This window comes from Labeo rohita, unplaced genomic scaffold, assembly GCF_022985175.1.
Source record: "Labeo rohita strain BAU-BD-2019 unplaced genomic scaffold, IGBB_LRoh.1.0 scaffold_728, whole genome shotgun sequence".
In the NCBI taxonomy this organism is placed as follows: Eukaryota; Metazoa; Chordata; class Actinopteri; order Cypriniformes; family Cyprinidae; genus Labeo; species Labeo rohita.
The window spans coordinates 21,593-41,208 of NW_026129665.1; the positions used below are offsets into that span (position 1 = coordinate 21,593).

At 39.1% G+C, this 19,616-nt stretch overlaps 3 protein-coding genes across 3 annotated transcripts; 1 reads left to right on the forward strand and 2 right to left on the reverse strand.

Annotated features, from left to right (window-relative positions):
- Positions 1 to 364: 364 nt before the first annotated feature.
- LOC127161746 (thioredoxin domain-containing protein 11-like) lies at positions 365 to 5,480 on the reverse strand. Its single transcript, XM_051104458.1, has 5 exons — positions 5,327 to 5,480; positions 5,195 to 5,253; positions 919 to 1,061; positions 723 to 835; positions 365 to 639 (listed from the first exon to the last, which is right to left on the reverse strand). Exons 3-5 carry the CDS (start codon positions 931 to 933, stop codon positions 480 to 482), a joined length of 288 nt encoding a protein of 95 aa, XP_050960415.1. The 5' UTR covers positions 934 to 1,061; positions 5,195 to 5,253; positions 5,327 to 5,480; the 3' UTR covers positions 365 to 479.
- A 906-nt stretch (positions 5,481 to 6,386) lies between these two features.
- On the reverse strand, positions 6,387 to 11,000 carry LOC127161745 (uncharacterized). Its single transcript, XM_051104457.1, has 3 exons — positions 10,869 to 11,000; positions 10,049 to 10,160; positions 6,387 to 7,782 (listed from the first exon to the last, which is right to left on the reverse strand). The coding sequence occupies exon 3, from the start codon at positions 7,773 to 7,775 to the stop codon at positions 6,387 to 6,389; it is 1,389 nt and encodes a 462-aa protein (XP_050960414.1). The 5' UTR covers positions 7,776 to 7,782; positions 10,049 to 10,160; positions 10,869 to 11,000.
- Positions 11,001 to 15,530: 4,530 nt separating this feature from the next.
- LOC127161747 (cytochrome P450 3A30-like) lies at positions 15,531 to 19,578 on the forward strand. The gene is made up of 13 exons (XM_051104459.1): positions 15,531 to 15,696; positions 15,909 to 16,002; positions 16,237 to 16,289; positions 16,508 to 16,607; positions 16,807 to 16,920; positions 17,327 to 17,415; positions 17,663 to 17,811; positions 17,910 to 18,040; positions 18,170 to 18,257; positions 18,328 to 18,488; positions 18,573 to 18,799; positions 18,921 to 19,083; positions 19,166 to 19,578. The coding sequence occupies exons 1-13, from the start codon at positions 15,626 to 15,628 to the stop codon at positions 19,280 to 19,282; spliced, it is 1,557 nt and encodes a 518-aa protein (XP_050960416.1). The 5' UTR covers positions 15,531 to 15,625; the 3' UTR covers positions 19,283 to 19,578.
- The last annotated feature ends 38 nt before the right edge of the window (positions 19,579 to 19,616 follow it).

Here is a 19,616-nt window from a genome sequence, read left to right on the forward strand (position 1 = left end):
TTCTACTTCAATACAAACGTGTATTTTAGATTTTATAGAAATGTGAGTTTTCTTGTCATGATCTGACCCGGTTTGTCCTTCATCAGCTCTTCATCAGACTCTGATCATGGATGACATTAGAATGTATTTGAGCAGCAGGAAACAGAACCGAGTGTTCAGTGATTGTGTAGTTCCTCACACAGCAGTTCTCCATAACTCTGCTCAACTAAATATAACAGCAAACACTGTGCTGTCATAAACTAAACAAAAACACAAATAAAACAGGGATCTGAAATATGGTCATTTCTCCATGACAGAACAGACTTTAATGATAAACAATTCAATATTCTTTTCCTTCTGTTGTTTCTTTTCTTCTTTAACTTATGGCTTTGTGATCATAGACACTTTTAAATCAAACAGGAATAACATGAATAGAAAGACTGTATATGAAGGAATGGATTGTATGAGATACATAAATCACACAGCTTACATCATCTATTTTACAGAACACCACATGTAGGAGAAGTTAATGAAAATATCATGACATTTCTTAGTAAAACACAAGAAACCGGTTGAAGTGAACCCAAGTTGCCACTCTTCTTTACAAAGTGATGATCCACCATAAACTCCCAGGGCAGATCATTACGGCCAACATTCACTCTGAAATAAACAAGAACACACAAACACTAACTCAGTCGCTCCTGAATGGACTGTCATGTGAAGCGTAATGTGCAGTTCCACACCTGGCCACCGTGAGGGCGCCGTTTCCCTGGAACAGACGGGCCAGCTGAAGAAACACGTGATTGAGAACCGAGCAGAAACCACACCAGGCCGAATAATACAACAGCAGCACGTCCTGATGAGACAGAGAACATCACAGATATCGTCTGCTGCTGTGAACACTAGATAACAGCATTAATAAACAGCAGCTGCTCTCACCCTCTGTGAGTCCATGACGGTGTGCAGGAAGCTGTCTGAGGTCACTTCCTGTATGAGGGACTGTGTTTGCTGCTGTTGCTTGTGTCCCACCAGATGTCTGTGTAAAGGACTGTAGGACGCGCTGAAGTTCTGGATGAAATCTGCTGCTCCACAAACAGAGAAAGCAACAATTACTGCTGCAGCAACAGTGTGAATGTGAGTGTGTGAGTGTGTGTGTGTGCACCTGGTATTCATCACGTTATGGGGACCAAATGTCCCCACAAGGATAGTAATACCAGTAAATTTTGACCTTGTGGGGACATTTGTGAGGTCCCCATGAGGAAACAGGCTTATAAATCATGCAGAATGAGTTTTTTTGAGAAAGTAAAAGTGTGCACAGTCTCCTGTGAGGACTAGGTTTAGGTGTAGGGTGATAGAAAATACAGTTTGTACAGTATAAAAACCATTACACCTATGGAATGAACCCATAAAACATGTAAACCCAACATGTGTGTGTGTGTGTGTGTGTGTGTGTGTGTGTGTGTGTGTGTGTGTGTGTGTGTGTTGGCATATGTGGTTTATGAAACCAATTTTCAGGTTTACACACCAGCATTATGAGACCATTTGGTTTATGAGGCCATTTTTGATGTCCTCGTAATTCAGAGAATTTAAGTTGATAAAAAAATATGATTTAAATTATGATTATTTAATATGATGACCTAAATGATTATTATATGACTTGTTTTATTGGTTCATATTGTTATTTGGTCATTATAACAGTTGGCATGCTTTTTATGACCTTAACAAATAAGGTCCTTTTAAACCATGATGTGTATGTGTGAACTTCGAATAGCGCCTCTGTAGGCGGGAATTAGTATTGCAATACAAAACACATTCGCGCCAAACTACACACACTTTCGCGCGGTTTCATACAATCGCTTCTGCTTTACTGTCATAACACTGCTGTCCTTCTGAAACGTCCTCTCCATATTTTTAGCCATAAATCATTAATATTTGTCAGTCTTCATTATTATCACTGGGTTTTGAAAATATTTAACCAATAAAAAGTATTAAAAAGTGCTTGTTAACTTTGACAACACAGAGTATTAGTAATTGTTTAAAAAGTAAAGTGTTTTTTCCATTTCCTAAAAACCTGCTTATTTGGACATACAACGTTTTGGAAGGACAGTGACAATAACCCTATACAACAGACAGACAGCTTCTGCAGTAAAAGTACCCTGTTTAATTCTAGGTCTCATCTTTTGGTTCTTGAGAATACCAGAAAATGACAGACAGAGATCCCATTGAGACAGACTTAGCCCTACATTAGTAAACAATTTTGGAGCTAGGTTAATAGCTAAAAACATTACACATTCTCTGTAAAACTAGCAACAAACATTGTTAGAGGAGCTAAAGGAAAACTGGATCCGCAGTTGAGTCAGGGTTCTACCAAGGTTGTTTTTCCACTAATTTACCTTTAGTTCTTTGCAACAGTGAAGTACACCCTAATAAAAAATAAATATACTTTAATGTAATTGAATTAAATTAAAATGCCCTGCAATTGTAATTTTAGCATCCTAAACTGGAATACTTATAGTCTGCTAAATTGTAACAACTAAATTTGGAAGTAGTCCTGAAGTCCAATTAAAGATATACTTAGTATATTTTATTGTGCTAAAGTGGAATTATTGCAAGTATACTTCAGGTACACTTTAAATATTTCTCATTTATTTTTCAGACATCATACAGTCCTCACCAAAAGAGGAATTAAAACAATTCATTTTAAGAAATATGCATTATGCAGTAGTACACCAAATAATAATACTTTTTATATCAGTAAGTCTCAAAAATCTGTCAGTAAATATGTTAATGGATTTTAACTGTACTTAGTATGAAATAAATGTATTTTAAATATATTAAATATATTATTATATTATTACTTAATAACAACATGAACTCAAAAGGAGCCAGGAGCCTGTGATCACAAATAGTACCATTTCCATTATATGAAGTGTACAAAATATTTATTTAAAACATATTAAATGTCCTAATTTATGTGAGGCCTAGTCCTTGATTAGTCTAATTCCTGGCCAGGAAACCATCAAATAACTTGTTAATGAAGCACTAATATTTATGCTACTGTCTGTATCTCCTAATGCAAAACCAGACATTTTCTCTCTCGGTTTGTACTTTTTCTGCAGTATATGTGCACATGTCAGTACATACTTGCAATCACAAACAGGTAGTGGCAAAGTAGAGCAATGACATATTGTCCAGAAGTGAATGTGTGTGTGTGTGTGTGTGTGTGTGTGTGTGTGTGTGTGTGTGTGTGTGTGGACTTGTTTTTATATCCTTGTGGGGACCTAAACCTGAATACACACAGACTCATGGGGACTAGTGTCACCGTGTGGACCTAAATTGAGGTCCCCATGGGTATAAAAGCTTATAAATCATACAGAATGAGTTTTTTTGAGAAAGTAAAAATGCAGAAAGTTTTCTGTAAGGGTTAGGTTTAGGGGGCAGTGTGGACAGTATAAAAACCATTGCACCTATGGAGAGTCCCCACAAGGATAATAAACCAGACATGTGTGTGTGTGTGTAAAGCCAAAGTATTTTGTACACTAGCACACGTGTACAGTCAAACACAGCCTTTTAAAGTTTACTCTATTTTAAGTTGTGTGTGAACACAGGAGCTCGACACATGAGCTCATGAAAGTGTTATACATGTTCAGTGTCTGCTCTGTTTTTCCCCATTACAACACATATTTTGAACTCTTTTAAACAAAGCTGATGTGTCTCTCATCCTCTCTCACAAGCGTTTGTCAATGTGAGTGTCTGTTGTTGTTGTTGTTGTTGTTGTTGCAGTCTTCTCTATTTTGATGTTGTTGTTTTGTCTCTTCAGTTTGTTTTCTACTGTGAAACAACGGCCCGGGACAGAGTCGCCACCTTGTGGAACAACTGATAACTGCAAAATAACTTCAATGCTCATGTGTGGCCTTCACATACAAGGTTTGCACGGTTACAAAAATCAAGTGGTGAGTGTAGAGGACACACGTGCTGTTCTGATGATGAGATTTGTGTCACACACACGTACACTTAAAAAGTGAAGTATATATACTTTGGGCTTAACACTGACAGCTGCACAACTCCATCAAACACAGCCTTGTTTTGTTTATGCATGAATGGGCGTTTTTAAATAAATCTGACTCAATTACCTATTAATAAAGACAGTCACTTGCTTCGTTCCTGAATGAATCAACCGTTCAAACGAATCAATTCAATGAACGATTCAGTGATAAAATCAGTGACGTGCCGCCATCTGCTGGCAGTTTTACTTTCGTTTTTAAAGTATCTTATCTGCTATTTAAATCATTTAATATTTCTATATTCAAAATTGTATATATATAAAACATTAACCTCAACATGAACTTATGAATTTGATTGCACTCATGCGACCGCTGAGCCTCATTAAACATGAAAATACACCTACAAGACACTTTTGTGTTCTTCTGTGTCACCTCTGTAGTACATTATTTTATACTGATTTCATTTCATTGGTAACTTATTCTACTTTTTTTTTATTCTGCTGTTAACAAAAGATGACATACTTTTAATAAAAATGCCATTACAAAAGTAAAAACAAAATTTCATGTAAATCACAGGTCAAATATTTATGAGTCAAATATCGTCTCGTAATGGGAACCCTGTATAATTCATGACCACAATATATGACAATATAATTCAATGTGATTTATATATATATATATATATATATATATATATATATATATATATATATATGTTTATTGTCACCCATTTTGCTGTATTTTTGGTGTTGTAATATTTACAGTATAATAGTATTATTACAAATTTTATGATTTCATAATTTCAGATTACCTACTATTAATTTCATTTAATATGTAAGGGATAATGTAGATCCAGTCAGTTGTTATCACTGAATAAATCCCGACAGGTTTATCAGCGTTATACAACAATTTTCTGGCTAAATCACGTGGCATTACAAACCTGAACAGCAAATCTGGAGCTCTTCAAAACACATTTTAGGAAATTTAAACATACTTTTTTTTATCAAAATCACCATTTTTTGGAAAATTGCAATTATAATTTTCCTCCACATTGTACAGTCCTAATATCATTTACCATTATGTTCCCAGATAACGTAGAAAATCTTCTCTTAAACAAACCAGATCAGACCAACAGCTGATATGAACTTGAGTCTCTGCTGAACATTCAACGTGTCATGAAAAACAAAAGGGAAATAAAGGAAGGAACAAACCTGAAGAAATTAAATCCTCTTCCTCATCACTCTGTTGTTCCTCAGCAGTGGTTTCTTCTCTAATATGATTAAAAATAAGACATTAATTCACTCATATTAGCAGCTAAAGATGAACTGAAGATCTGTTCAAACCTCTGTTCAGTTTGTCTCCTCTTTCTTCAGATTTCTGTGATGAAATCCTCAATATCCAGCATGGACAGATCAGTTCCCACTGATTTACAGCAGATCACATCCACCTGCGCTTTCATGCTCAACATCTGAACACAAACACATCATGATTACTAAAAGACACATTTATGATGAACTGATAAAACTCAAAATGACTGAAGAACTTCACAGAACTGAGCTGTTAATAATAAAAAAAAAAAAAAAAAAAAATGAAATGCCCGATAATGATCATAAATTATTCTTGAGCAGTAAATCAGCATATTATAATATTTTCTGAAGGATCATGTGACACTGAAGACTGGAGTAATGATGCTGAAAATTCAGCTGCGCATCACAGAAATAAATTACAGTTTAACAGATATTCACATAGAAAACTGTTGTTTGAAATGTTAAAATTATTTCACTGTTTTTACTGTATTTCTGCTGAAATAAATGCAGCGTTGGTGAGCAGAAGACACTCCTCTTAGAAACAATCTTAAAAAATCTTCATTATTGCAAACTATTTAGCGCCAGTGTTTGTATGAATGTGTTGAGCTGCAGATCTCTGGATTCAGTTTTTTGGCAGGAATATCATAAAACATACAGTAGAGATGTATGATAATCACAGATGAATATTTCTCACAATCGGGTATTTTAGGCACATAAAAAAACATCTTTGAACATTTTCACTGTTGTTGCCCAAGAAACAAAAACACACAGCTGACCTACAGCGGGGCATGTTGTCACAGCCGCTGTTTAATGACACAAACCAGAGAAAAACACTTTCTAGAGTCACAAAAAAACCATCTTACACAATTAATGCATTTAAAAAGTGTCTCATTTATTCACTATTTACACAAACACAATTCATTAAACAGCAACAGTGGAGAAAGTAAACAAACACTGACGTGTTGTTGATGGTAATGAACTGTAGAAACTGTAAGAGCAAAGAGAAAGTGTGTGTGACTACAAAAGACAAACAGATTCTGGTGACGTGTCTCGTGTTGCCGTTGGAGAAAAGTCCAGAAACGAGTCGTGCTGTGTTTTATTTGCACGTCTCTGTGGTGGTGTAATCACACGAGAGCCAGTCGAGACGGCAGCCGTCCTTCTCCTGTGCGGCACCCATTCTCTCTGAGTCTCGCTCTGAAATCGACGGGTCTGTTGATCGTTCAGCTGCATCACCGCTAGAGTCTGAACCGTTGGGTGCGGAAGCGATCAGACCGTCCGTAACCGACCCCGTCTCGTTTGGGTTGAGAGGGTGAATCCCACAGGCTCTGAAGGCAGCGGTGATGTTGTCCGGTGTGGCCGCCAGCGGCAGCGCGGAGGCGACGATTCCCGGGACGTGATGAATGGTGATGCTCCTCCCCGGACTGCCCAGCATCCAGCTGTCGACGGCCGTGTTCACGCACTTCTTAAACGGGCCGTAAACCGTGCGCTCCAGGTGCTGGGAACAGTGTGGCGGGAAGCACAGCGACACCACGCCGTTGGCTTTGGCGAAGTCGAGGCCCTCGATGGACAGGTGCGCGGCGTGGCTGTCCAGCAGCAGCAGGCAGGGTCTGTCCGGGACACTTTTGGTCTGTCGCACGAAATGCTGTAGGAAGTCGACGAACTGCTCCTCCCTCATCCAGCCGCTCAGATGGGCTCCGCCGGAGCTTCCCGCTGGCGCGCCACTGAGGAAATGCTCCCTGAACTGCACCCGCGGGAACACGAAATAGGGCGGCAGCACGCGTCCGGCGGCCGAGACGACACAGGCGACGCTCACGAGGGGCCCGCGGTCGGGCGACGTCACGCCCGTTTGTTTCAGGCCTTTCCTGGCCAGCACTCGATCCGGCCGCTGAGCTGTGGTGACTCCCATTTCATCCATGATCCACATGTCCTCGGGTCTGAAACCGTGTCGCTCCGTCAGCGTCTTCAGCTTACTGTAAAACACCTCAACGTGACTCCTGTTGAAGGCGCTCGTCTTTGCTGGACTGGCCGGCTCGGGCGTCCTGATGGACAGCAGCGGGTGTCTCTTTAAGAAACTGGCGAACCAGTCGGCGCTGGCCTGTTTGTTTTCCTTCCACGAGGGCGGTGTTTGCAGCTGGTGGCTCTTGGCCAGCTGGTAGGCCAGTTTCCGGATCGCTCGCGGCGGGAGCGAGTAATAAACGGCGGACGCCATTAAAACGTAGGCGACGAGTTCGGCCTCCAGCTCCGGGCTGAAGACCTGTCGGGCGCCGACGAAGCCCACGGCGCAGCTGGGATGCTCCGCGCTTCCCTCCACCTCCTCGCGGGGGATTTTGGTGCAGTAGCGGGCCAGCGTGCGATAGTTGATGCCGAACTCTTCTGCGGCGCCGCGGATGGTTTTCTTGAACACCAGCACCTGCCGCACGGCCTTCAGCATGGTGTCGGGAGCCGTACTCGCACGGTTGGTCTTCCTTTTGTACGTCCTCACCATGATGGTGCTGAAAAAGGAACAAATGATTCGTTATTTAAAATAATCAATACATATACAGTACATTACTGTAATCTGTTGAATCTGTACCTCTCACCCAGGGGCCGGTTGTTCAGAAAGTTTAATCTGGATCATAACGATCTGGATTTGGAAACCCCATGTTTTTTAGGGCTGATGATATCTCACATATGATATCCAATGCGCATCTTTCAGTAAAGCTGGTTCTGATGTGCGTTGGATATCACATGTTACTACACAGAGCCGTAACTCACTGACTACTGATTACAGAACCAGCTTTACTGAAAGATTTTGCTATCCAGGATCAGGTAAGTCATCTTACTTTTTTGTGTCCGTTTTTCAAAGCAAATTTGGATTGGATTAACATCTACACACTTTTTCAGATTTCCAAATTTGGATTACTCTATGAGGACATGGTGATGAAAAAAAAATTAAATATTGACAGTGTTGTGCATTCTAGTTTTGCATTGCATTTACACAGATAACTACTTCTGTCTGGTCCACATCTGATATTGTGCCAATAGAGCTGTTTCCATGCAAAGATTCAAATTTAACTTCATAATAAATTGGCACTAAATATCACTATGAAAAAACTAGGAGAATCCACTGAATATAATAATTTTCACATATAATAAATTACTTGCGCCTCAACACATACAGACAAAACTAAAAATGCTGTCATTGTTTTCAGAGGTGGATGCCAGTTGTTTGGGAACGCAGTTGTTTAAGACAATTATACAGAAATATTTTGATGACAGACTTTGCTCAGACATTTCAGAACGATCAAAACAATATTTTTGATGCTGTGAACGAGATCGTTCCGCTGGTTAGTCAAGTTATCTGAGTTATCCTGTCTCATAGCGCAAAGTCACATGACTTTTTCGATGCACATGGTGGAATTTATTCAGTAAATGTGTTTCCATCGTAGTTTATGTGCAATTGTTCTTATTGGATAAAAAAAAATGTGTCCAACTCAACTGTGCACATACGTTTTTATGCACATTTTTAGAACTTATGCGCATCTTAGTGTTTCCATCCAGTGTTTTATTTAAATGTGATATTCCAAAATACACATGAAAATAAGTGGATGGAAACACAGCTAATGTAGTTTACAATCAGTGATGAAAAAAAAAAACTTTAAATTAAATAGAATATTTTTGTTTTATTTTGATGCCTGTTTGTGGATTTGTGGATAGATCTTAAAATGTTGTATTTTTTGGACCTTTTTAAAATGTTATTACATTTTTGTTCCTGAAATCCACCCTTCTGCTGGGATCAGAATAATTCCGTTTTTTTGGAAAACATTTTGAACACCACAGACGGAGAATTTAACCCAGATCAAAACCAAGACTGGATTTTGTGATGAGCCCATGTTCAAGATTTGATCCAATCTGATGGACAAAATCTGATCAGTTTACTTTTGAACACCTGGCCCATGATTATAATTTTTAACTAAAACCTTAAAAAGCATTTTTACTACTTGAAATAAACGATACCTGAAATAAACGATAAGCTTTATTTTATTACCTTTCCAAGAAAACATTTCTCGCTTTCATTTAGTTTAACTTAAATTAACTGATTTAAAAATGTATAAAACTGGCCAAAACAAAAATAATACAACTTTAAAATTACTTTGAGCATATAACAGTAAAAACTAATTTGAAGCACAAATAAAAATAGTATGTCAAATATTGCTGCTCAAACTTCTCAAATTGATAATTGTTAGTTTATATTGTAGGTCAAGTGATAATGAGATAAAAGATTCATTAGCTCATCTGAAGTGGCTCATCAACAACCTAAATAACAGCAATATTTAGGCCAGGATTAGGGCATTTGTATGTAATGTGATCATCATCCGTCAGAATGTATTAAATCTTTTTCTTTTTTCTTTTTTTGCTCAAATATAGGCTGCTTATCAGCTGAGAATGAAGAAAATGACAATTGCTCAAATTCAACAGGGATAAAATTTACAACAAAAACAGCATTACTGACCTCAAGCTCAGACCTGTGATAATGAAACATCTTAAAGATAAAATAAATGGCTTTTTACATGAAAAATATTAAATTTTAAAGATGTTTTAACAACACTTCAATGCCTAAAAATAATTAGTTTTATTCTCTACAGAGTGACAGATTAGATCTTCATGTGTCAGGGTGAGAACTCCACTGCGCATGATCACAGGACGTGATTGAGACACCACAGCACTATAAACACTCAGAAGACAGCATGCAGTAGTAGTGAAGTACAGAAGTCTGACCTTAGTGAGCAGCTGCTCTGTGTCCCTCACGATGATGAAGATGATGATGAAGATGATGAAGGGATCTTCAGCTGATCCTCAGAGTTGTCACGTGACCCCGCTCTTCCCGCCACTTAACAGACACAATAAAAACCAGTTGAACCAAATCCGCAGAGGACTGAAACCTTTAACTAGTACTAACTCACTACTAGTTCACATCTGTACATTAACAACAGCACACGGGAACAAACTGTTGTGTTCAGTAGATTAAATGAAACGCCTTCAAACGCAAAGATATCGGGTCATTTTAATGATTATTAGCTGAATATGACATTTGTGTATGAAAATACTCGCGTTTTAGGACCAAACCCCGGTGAAAAAACCAGCATATGCTGGTAGGTATGTTGCTGGTTGATGCTGGTTTATGCTGGTGGTTTATGCTGGTTATGTTGCTGCTCAAGGACCAACTTAAACCAGCATCAAAACACCTATCCAGCATATGCTGTTTTTCACCAGGGAAGTTCAACCTTTCAGTTAAAATGCTCCTTCATGTCACAGTTATCTCTGTCTAAATGTGTGTCAGTGTGTTTATTGTGTTCATTTGTTACACAGCAGATGGATTAAAACATCAGCAGATTTGAACAGATCAGAATTTATAGAGGACAAACTTCTCACGAGTGTTTGAACACAACATGTGAAATCTCTGCTACAGAAACACATTAAAACCCGTGTGACAACTAGCCCCGGTGTCTTTTACAGTACTGTCTCTTCCTTGAACACATCTGCAGTCGCTGGATTTAATAAGTTGATAAATGTGAGAAACTAATCGTGATCTGCTCACACTTGATTCTCCAAAAACCCTGAATGAAACCGTCGAGGACAAAACAGTGAGACGCCACGAGAAAAGCTTCGTTTCCGGTCATTAAAGCCCCACAGTGACAAAAACATCAAACACATGAAACACAATAAACAGATTAAACAGAGAGAACACGCACCCGCGGAGCGATGAAGCCGGGACACTCTTCCGCGCGGGATCAGGCGGCCGCAGCGCCCTCTGCTGCCCGGGATGAGTCGATCCTCACCGGGTCACGGCTCTTCTGACGAACCCGGTCACTCCGCCACCGGGACACATTATAAACACAAACACGTGTCTCCGGTGCTTCTGCAGATTCACACACCACACAAACTGAAATCTCGACTGGGGACAGCTGTTCAAAAGTAATCTGATTGGATTTTGGCCATTGGATCAAATCTTGACACTGGATTGTTCAAAAAGAAAAAAAGATTCTGAATTCGGATTAGATCACAAAATCCAGTCTTGGTTTTGATCTGGATTAAATCCTCCGTTTGTGTTGTTCAGAATGTTTTTGATCCAAAAAAAAAAAAAAAAAACTGGGTGAATTTCAGCAACAAAAATGTAATAATGTCTTGGTTTTTATCTGAATTATTCTGATTTCAGGAAAAAAAAAAATAATAATGGTACAAATAATACAACATTAATAAATCCCCAACCCCCCAAACAGCTGTCAATATCAAACAAATATATTATATTTAATTTAAAGTTGTTGTTTTTTTTTAATCACTCATTGTAAACTGCATTGACACAGTCATTAGAGACGCACCAGTCAGAAGTAGTTATTTGTGTAAATGCAGTGCAAAACATTGGCATTTGTCCTTATCTCCTTTTTTCCCCATCTCCATGTCCCTTCAGGGGCTCCGTAGAGCACTAGTAATCCAGATTTGTAAATCTGAAGAAGTGTGTGTCTGGATCAGGGTGATCCGATCCAAATTTGCTTTGAAAAACCAACACAAACGTATGACGTTAGTCATGGGATTTCCAAATCCAGATCATTCTGATCCAGATTAAACTTTTTGAACAACAAATAAACACTCAGACAGTCTCAGTCGTCTTCAGATGAATAAACCAGACAAACTTAAATCTCTATAAGCACATGAATTTTATGAATGAAGCCGTGTTCTCTGCTGAAACAATATCAGTCAAAAATATTTCCATGAACCTTTTCTTCTAACGTCAGTATGTGTATATTTAAGACAGATGTCTTGTAAGGTTTTCACCATTTTAAATCCCCTTCCCATTGAAAAATACTCCAAAAACACTTTACTTAAGCGTATGCTGTTAATTAGGCCTTTTATTGTCGACTCTTTAACTGCTACACACGTCATTCACCACACGTCAGGAGCTGATGCTTCATGCGATTCTCTCCTGCGCATATATTCTATAAAAGGGCCGTGGAAGGTGATCATAATTATGATCATATACTTGTGTTGATGACCCAGAACCATAAACTAATAACCTACTTAACCTAGTAGAGAAGTGCTGAGATTACTGTTCTCTGAACGGTGATTATAACCCGTCGTAAACATCACACAGATGTTTGCAGATAACTGTGATCAACACATTTCTCATGCTATAGGGAGCAAAACTGCAGTGAACTCACATTCTTTTTCACTGCATTACTTTTTTGTTTGTTTGTTGTTTGATGTGGGTTTCCCACGTTTCAAATCTCAGTCCACCCCTGTCCAGTCTCCCACCATCAATTTCAGTTAAAATGAACAATAGTTTTATGAATTCAAATAAAATCTTATATTAAAAACTATGTGTTGACCCAGCTAATAAAAAATATGCTTTGAGAATGTTTTGCTAACATTCCCGTTAAGTAAAAATGTTCTTTTTGAATGTTCTCTGAATGTTCCAAACATGTCATTAAAAAAATGTGATAGATACGTTTTTCTGAGTTAAGTGAATGTTAAGGGAACATTCCATTCTGCAAACATTCTGGGAATGTTACTTTTGAATGTTCTCTGAGAAATGAAAATGTTAGTCAGACATACAAGAAAATATTTTCAAAAATAAAGCATTTTATGAATGATGTATAAATCAAGTTATTGTGCTAACATTTTGAGAACGTTATTAAAGAACAGATAACTCTGAACAAATGTTCGTTTACTGTTATCAGAAGAACATTTGTCCATAACTTTGAGTGAACCTTGTCAGAACATCAACCAGAGATCTGAGGAGGTTCGCTGTATTCCCATGTAGCGCTCGTATCTCATTCGTCTGCATTTCACAGCTGAATGTGTGTAAAAGTCAAACAATCGGCCTTTTATCACAGGTCATTAGCGTCTCTACGTCAATTCCTTCCATTAATGGAATATCTCATTCTCAACAAAACTAACCATAAACTTTATGATGACTTTCACGTTATATAATCCAGCTATGTCAGTTATGTCAGTCACTTATTTTATCTGTCCAGAAACAGTCCATTATCATGCTTTATATTGCAAACTGGTTTCATTTCTTATATGATTTTAATTTATTGTCATAATCATGAACACACTGCTTTGTAGCGCAGATAGTTTTACCATTTACTGCACTTTATTATTCTTCTAGTAATGAAGTCACGCACATTCACAGAAAACTTCTTACTTCTGTGTTGCAAAATCAGGCGGATATTCATCAAATAAAAATGAGGTGAACAATAAAAAAAACTATCTGGAACCCTGCTGAAAAAAACAGCCTATGCTGGTTATCTGGTCTTAGCTGGTTTAAGCTGGAAATAGCTGGCTTTAGCTGGTCTCCCAGCCTGACCAGCTAAGACTAACCTGGAAGTGGCCAAAGCCCCTTTAAAACCAGCCTGGATGAGCAGCTTAGGCTGGTTTTATCTGTTTGTTTGTTTTGTTAGTTTTTTGTTTTGTTTTGTTTTTTTCCAGCAAGGGAAACAGTCATTATTTTGGTCGTATTGCAGTTGGTAGCCTGTAATGTGTGACAGGTTTCATATGGATCTGTGCGCCGTTTCCCTCATTCCCAGAAGAACATGCCCAGACCTGCTCTGGGAACGACTGCAGAGAAACCTGAGAGCCGTACAACACATGATCCATTCGCTCCTCCTCCTCCATTCTTCTGGACTGAGTGGGAAAACAGAGTTTCTTGAAATATAGTGTGGTGTCAATTTAGAGAGAGAGAAAAAAAAACATCTCAGGTCCAATCCCAGGAGCCACTGGATCACATTGTTGGTTCCTATGGTTGAATGAAATTACCGTGAGCTCCTACAGATATTACATTTCCATGAGCCCAAATCAAATGAGCCATGAAACAAATGAGTGTACACATGCTGATTGTGTACAGCAACTACACACCATGACGTCATGTGCGTGTCAGAACTGTCAGTGACTGACTGATAGAAGCTGAAAACATGACGAGGAAAACTGAACCATCAAATAAGCGGCCAGAGAGTCACACAAGCATTAATAAAAACACTCACTAATTTGGTGAGCGCATAAGTGATGCGTCCTTATCTGGAAACATAACAGACTCCAGGACGTCTGAATCCAAAAATACTGGAGGAAAACACTGTTGATCAGACGTTGTGTTACGTTTACATTTATACAATAAGCTGCATTTACATACACTTAAAAAAGTATTTTTGATGCTTGTTTAAATTACTTATTTAAAATAAGCAGAAACAACTAAATTCTTGACATTTTCTTACCTAACTTATTTTCATTATGTTCAGTCCACTTAAATTTATAAAAATTAATTGAGCTTAATCATTTTGTGTTGGGACAACATGAATCATTTTCGTTGACACAACATGCTTTACATGGGGTCGCATTAGGATGGAAATATGTTGACAAAAATGGTCATTTTAAGTGTTTTTAATGAAAGAAAATAGCATGTTAGTGTTCTCATACATGTAATGATGAGTTATTTTTGAGATTTAGCAGAGGTTTGGAGATGAGAAAAAGTTTTGAGGTTTACATTTACATTTATGCATTGAGCAGACGCTTTTATCCAACTGACATCCAATAGAAGATCAAAAGCAATTAGTCAAAGAGCCAAACAATAGTCGGAATGTAGAATACCTGGTTTATTATTAGACAGCTAGATTAGGAAGTAGAAATGAGAACCTTTTCTACAGTTCCTCAGGAGAAATAATAAATGAGTCGATATAGTCACATCTTGAGTAAAAGTAAGAAAGAGACACGTTTCTGCTCAGGAGAAACACGAGACTCTATTCGCTCTCCGTTCAGTGCTGTCCAGAGCAAACAATTACTCAAAGCGATCATGTGATCCGTCTGTACTCTGAGAGGTGAAAACAACAAACAGAAATGGGCATATTCTGGGGAAAGAGACATTAAAAAGAAAAGAAATAAGACAGAAAGCTTGGTGTGAAGCAGGAATTGTGATTAGAACGGAGAATAAACACGATGTCCAGTTGCATAAACAGTTACTATGACTGCAGAACTAGTCTGACCAACTAGCAGTTCACCAAATCTGATTTGGTATGTTTTTATGTAACTGAACTTAAAAAGTTGTGAACAGTCTTTAGATGACTAAGCTGTAAAACTAGTCTTGGCAGATTATGTAAGCGATCATGGATCATGCTGCGGTTGTTTGATCAATGTGAGTTTGATCAGAGCTGATCATGCATGGGTGTGTTTGTGAGGGTCTTCAGAGGTTGGACAGACTCATGTTTGCATCTTCTCCATTGGTTAATGTGCAATCTGAGAGCAGAATAAAGCTGCTGCTGCTCGACACCAGTGTTTCTATAGTCTGAGCGTCCCGGAGCAGAAACCATGAGCTACGGTCTGTTCTTCTCCGCCGAAACATGGGCTCTGCTCATACTGTTCGTGGCACTTCTATTCATGTGAGTGACTAAATAGAATAATTAGTTCTAGTTCTGGAATCTCAGTATAACTAGGTCAGTGAGTAACAAGTTTGAAGAATTACAGTCATCAGGAGACATTCTTCTGCTGAATGTCTAACAGTTTATAGAGTTTATTGAGAAACAAAATCTGCTGCTCCCTTTGAGAACAGTCTGAACAGCTGTTATTCGTACGGTTTTTATGTCACTTCCAGATATGGATCCTGGCCTCACAGTTTCTTCAAGAAGCTGGGCATCCCTGGACCCAAACCCCTTCCGTTCTTCGGAACAATGCTGGAATATAAGAAGGTGAGTTTTTAGTTTTAAAGCAAAAACAGCATGAATCTGATTTCATGTTAAAATAACCTTTGGACACATTTGAACATTACTAATCTCTCAGTCCATCTGCTCACTTTAATGAATGAATCTAACGTGAACCTGAGTATCATTACTTCAACTTAATGTCTTTTCATAGTCCACACATCTTCTACAACTCTTTGGATTTTACTCTAAATGTAAACACATCTGTCTCTGCGCTTTCAGGGGTTTCATAATTTTGATGTGGAGTGTTTCAAGAAGTACGGACGAGTCTGGGGGTGAGTGTGACACCGACCAATGAACCTCACAGATCAGACACAATTAAAACTGATACAGAACATTAGTTTGAGATGAAATGAGATCAGCAACAAGCTTGGTAAGTTCTGTAATGAACAGTCAGAGCAGACAATGATGGTCATTACGAGAGACTGAATGTGAATCAATTGACAAATTCTGGTGAAGTCGTGATTATAATGAATGGAATGATTCTTCTCAGTTTCTACGATGCGAGGCAGCCCGTTCTGTCCATCATGGACCAGTCCATCATCAAAACCATCCTGGTTAAAGAATGTTACTCTCTCTTCACCAACAGACGGGTAAAATCATCTTTATCATCATCATCATCATCATCGTTCTGAAATGTAGATTATTTTGTAAATAGTACAAAGACAAAGACACTTTAGCAGAAAATTAAATTCTAAATATGTATTTTCCCTCAATTTTTATGAATCATTTGAATGTTTTCAAGCCGATGGAACAATTATGTCTTTGTGCTTGTGTTGTCTGAACCGACAGAACTTCGGTCTGAACGGGCCGCTGTACGACGCCGTGTCCATCGTGGAAGACGACGACTGGAGGAGGATCCGCAGCGTCCTCTCGCCCTCCTTCACCAGCGGGAGGTTAAAGGAGGTCCGTGAGACTGAAATCACTCACACATACATGTCATCTTACATTTGACACCACAAATACACCTTCAGTCGTCCTAGAGAGAAACCCAGACTGGAGCTGAACTGAGCAAATGATTCGGATTTATGATTAGGATTTACTGATGTGTCTTATTATCTTTCTATGTAACATTCTCACTCAAATAAATGTTATTTAGCTATAGTTAATATCTCTTATGTGAAGTGTTACTTGAAGGCTGTAAAACTGTGCTACAGTACGAACAAACAAGAATTCAGTTTAAGATGTAAAATGACTCGTTTGAACTACAGAATGATTTGTGCTGATAAAGTATCAGTGTGTTTGATGTTAAAATATCAGTGTTGTCTGTGTGTAATCATGGTGATGATATACTGTCGTTTCTCTGCTGTAGATGTTTGGCATCATGAAGACACACTCTCACATTCTGGTTGAGAATCTTGAAAAAACAGCGAGACGAGGAGAAACCGTGGATATTAAAGAGTGAGTCGCACACTCAAGATTCTTACGTAGTATTAAACATGGCTTTGTATTATCTGAATAGATAAGAATGAAACTGAAATAGCATCAGTGTAATCACCAGAGCAAAGGTGTTCAAATACCGCAACAATAACCTTTTATAACCTCCCAGACAGACAATATTCATCGAAAGTATTCACTGTTTATAGAGAACAGATGTTCATCAGATGATGATGGTGATGATAGTTTTCTGTTGTCTGGATGTGTTCAGACTCTTCGGCGCGTACAGTATGGATGTGGTGACCAGCACATCGTTCAGTGTCGACATCGACTCTCTCAACAACCCCAAAGATCCATTTGTGACCAACATCAAGAAAATGCTGAAGTTTGACTTCCTGAACCCCATGTTGTTGATCGTCGGTAAACAGCTCAACTAGTCCTGTCCGTTCAACAATCTTAAATGTAGGAAACTTCATGAACATCCTGTTCTTTAAGACCCTTTTCAATTTCTTCACTAGGTTTATTTCCTTTCCTGAGCCCTGTCCTGGAGAAAATGGATTTTGCCTTTTTCCCGACATCTGTGACCGATTTCTTCTATGCTGCCCTACAGAAGATCAAATCTGAACGAGTGGCCAACAGCCAAAGGAAGGTACAAACAATTCACATGAACAACGCCGAGGTCATAGGTTTGATTCCCAGGGAATGCATGAATTGATATATACCTTGAATCCAGTGTAAGTAGCTTTGGATAAAAGCATGCACATGCATCTTCCTGTAGAAGCGAGTGGACTTCCTGCAGCTGATGATTGATTCTCAGACAGAAGGGAAAACTGAGCACAGAAGCAGTGATGAACACACAGAGAACGGTGAAGCATCTCAGATGGTTAACCACAGAATAAGAGCTTGTACTTGTTCCTCACACCATGTCCTGTGCAGGTCTGAGCGACCACGAGATCCTCTCGCAGTCCATGATGTTCATCTTCGGCGGGTACGAGACCAGCAGCAGCACTCTGTCCTTCTTCTTCTACAATCTGGCAACCAACCCAGAGGCCATGAAGAAACTGCAGGAGGAGATCGACCAGACCTTCCCTAATAGGGTATAACAGAAAGAAACTCTCATTAAACACTCATCAGAATCACTGTGAGGCTTTGAGACTTTAGCCACTGAATATGTGTTGAAGGCTCCGGTGGACTATGAAGGCATCATGAACATGGACTATCTGGACGCGGCGCTGAGCGAGTCTCTCCGGTTGTTCCCCATCGCCGGTCGACTCGAACGGGTCTGTAAGAAAACGGTGGATATCAATGGCCTCCTCATCCCTAAAGACACGGTGGTCATGATCCCTACATACGCGCTCCACAGAGACCCGGATTACTGGAGCGACCCCGAGAGCTTCAAACCTGAGAGGTTTGAGATTCTCAAACATTAATTTTTCTATAAAAACCTCAACATTTTACTGGTTCTTTAGAGTAAGTGCTTGTACAGATCCTTGTAAAGAATGGAAGTGACTCTCGTGTCTCATTCTCAGGTTCACTAAAGGCAATAAGGAGTCGATCGACCCCTACATGTACATGCCCTTCGGTCTCGGGCCCAGGAACTGCATCGGGATGCGATTTGCTCAGGTGTCCATGAAGCTGGCCATCGTGGAGATCCTGCAGAGGTTTGACATCTCCGTGTGTGCCGAGACTCAGGTGAGCGAACGGATGCTTTACATGGTCTCACAGGAGGACGCGTGTTCCTTCATTCACGCTGACCTTCTCTTGCTCTTCACAGGTTCCTCTAGAGCTCGGCGTCAGTGGTTTCTTGGCTCCCAAAGTCCCCATCAAACTCAAGTTCGAGCCTCGGAAAGTTTCCCTCTCAGAAGACATTTGTAACAACAACAGACCATAAAGAAGCTCTCGAACCATTGTTCGTCCGCTGCATGCTTCTTTTTCAGTCCGTGGAGAAGATTTAATTAGTCTTTTAAAATAAAAAGAATACATGTAGTCTCTAGTCTTCAGTGAAGAGGAAGATTCTCAGGTCCTTTCGGACTTGGACAGAGAGGTTTTGTAACTTGTAGTGAATGTTGGACAGATTCAGCTGTCGTCTGGGACTTTCTGAGACTGCAAATGATGATGCCATGAGATTCATATTTAGGGCTTTTATTTTAATAAAGAGAACATAAATGAGATTAAGCTTTAAAGAAATGATATGGAAATGAGAAATTGTATGGAAGTATGAAATA

What these genes read in the sequence shown, in the direction of transcription:
- LOC127161746 (XM_051104458.1), bottom strand. An exon ending in GGCGCCCTCACGGTGGCCAG is followed by an intron (nt 640 to 722) that starts GTGTGGAACTGC and finishes TGTTTATTTCAG; the next exon opens with AGTGAATGTTGGCCGTAATG.
- LOC127161745 (XM_051104457.1), bottom strand. Translation starts at nt 7,775, where the DNA reads ATGGTGAGGACGTACAAAAGGAAGACCAACCGTGCGAGTACGGCTCCC.
- LOC127161747 (XM_051104459.1), top strand. Translation starts at nt 15,626, where the DNA reads ATGAGCTACGGTCTGTTCTTCTCCGCCGAAACATGGGCTCTGCTCATA. An exon ending in CAATGCTGGAATATAAGAAG is followed by an intron (nt 16,003 to 16,236) that starts GTGAGTTTTTAG and finishes CTGCGCTTTCAG; the next exon opens with GGGTTTCATAATTTTGATGT. An exon ending in AAGTACGGACGAGTCTGGGG is followed by an intron (nt 16,290 to 16,507) that starts GTGAGTGTGACA and finishes GATTCTTCTCAG; the next exon opens with TTTCTACGATGCGAGGCAGC.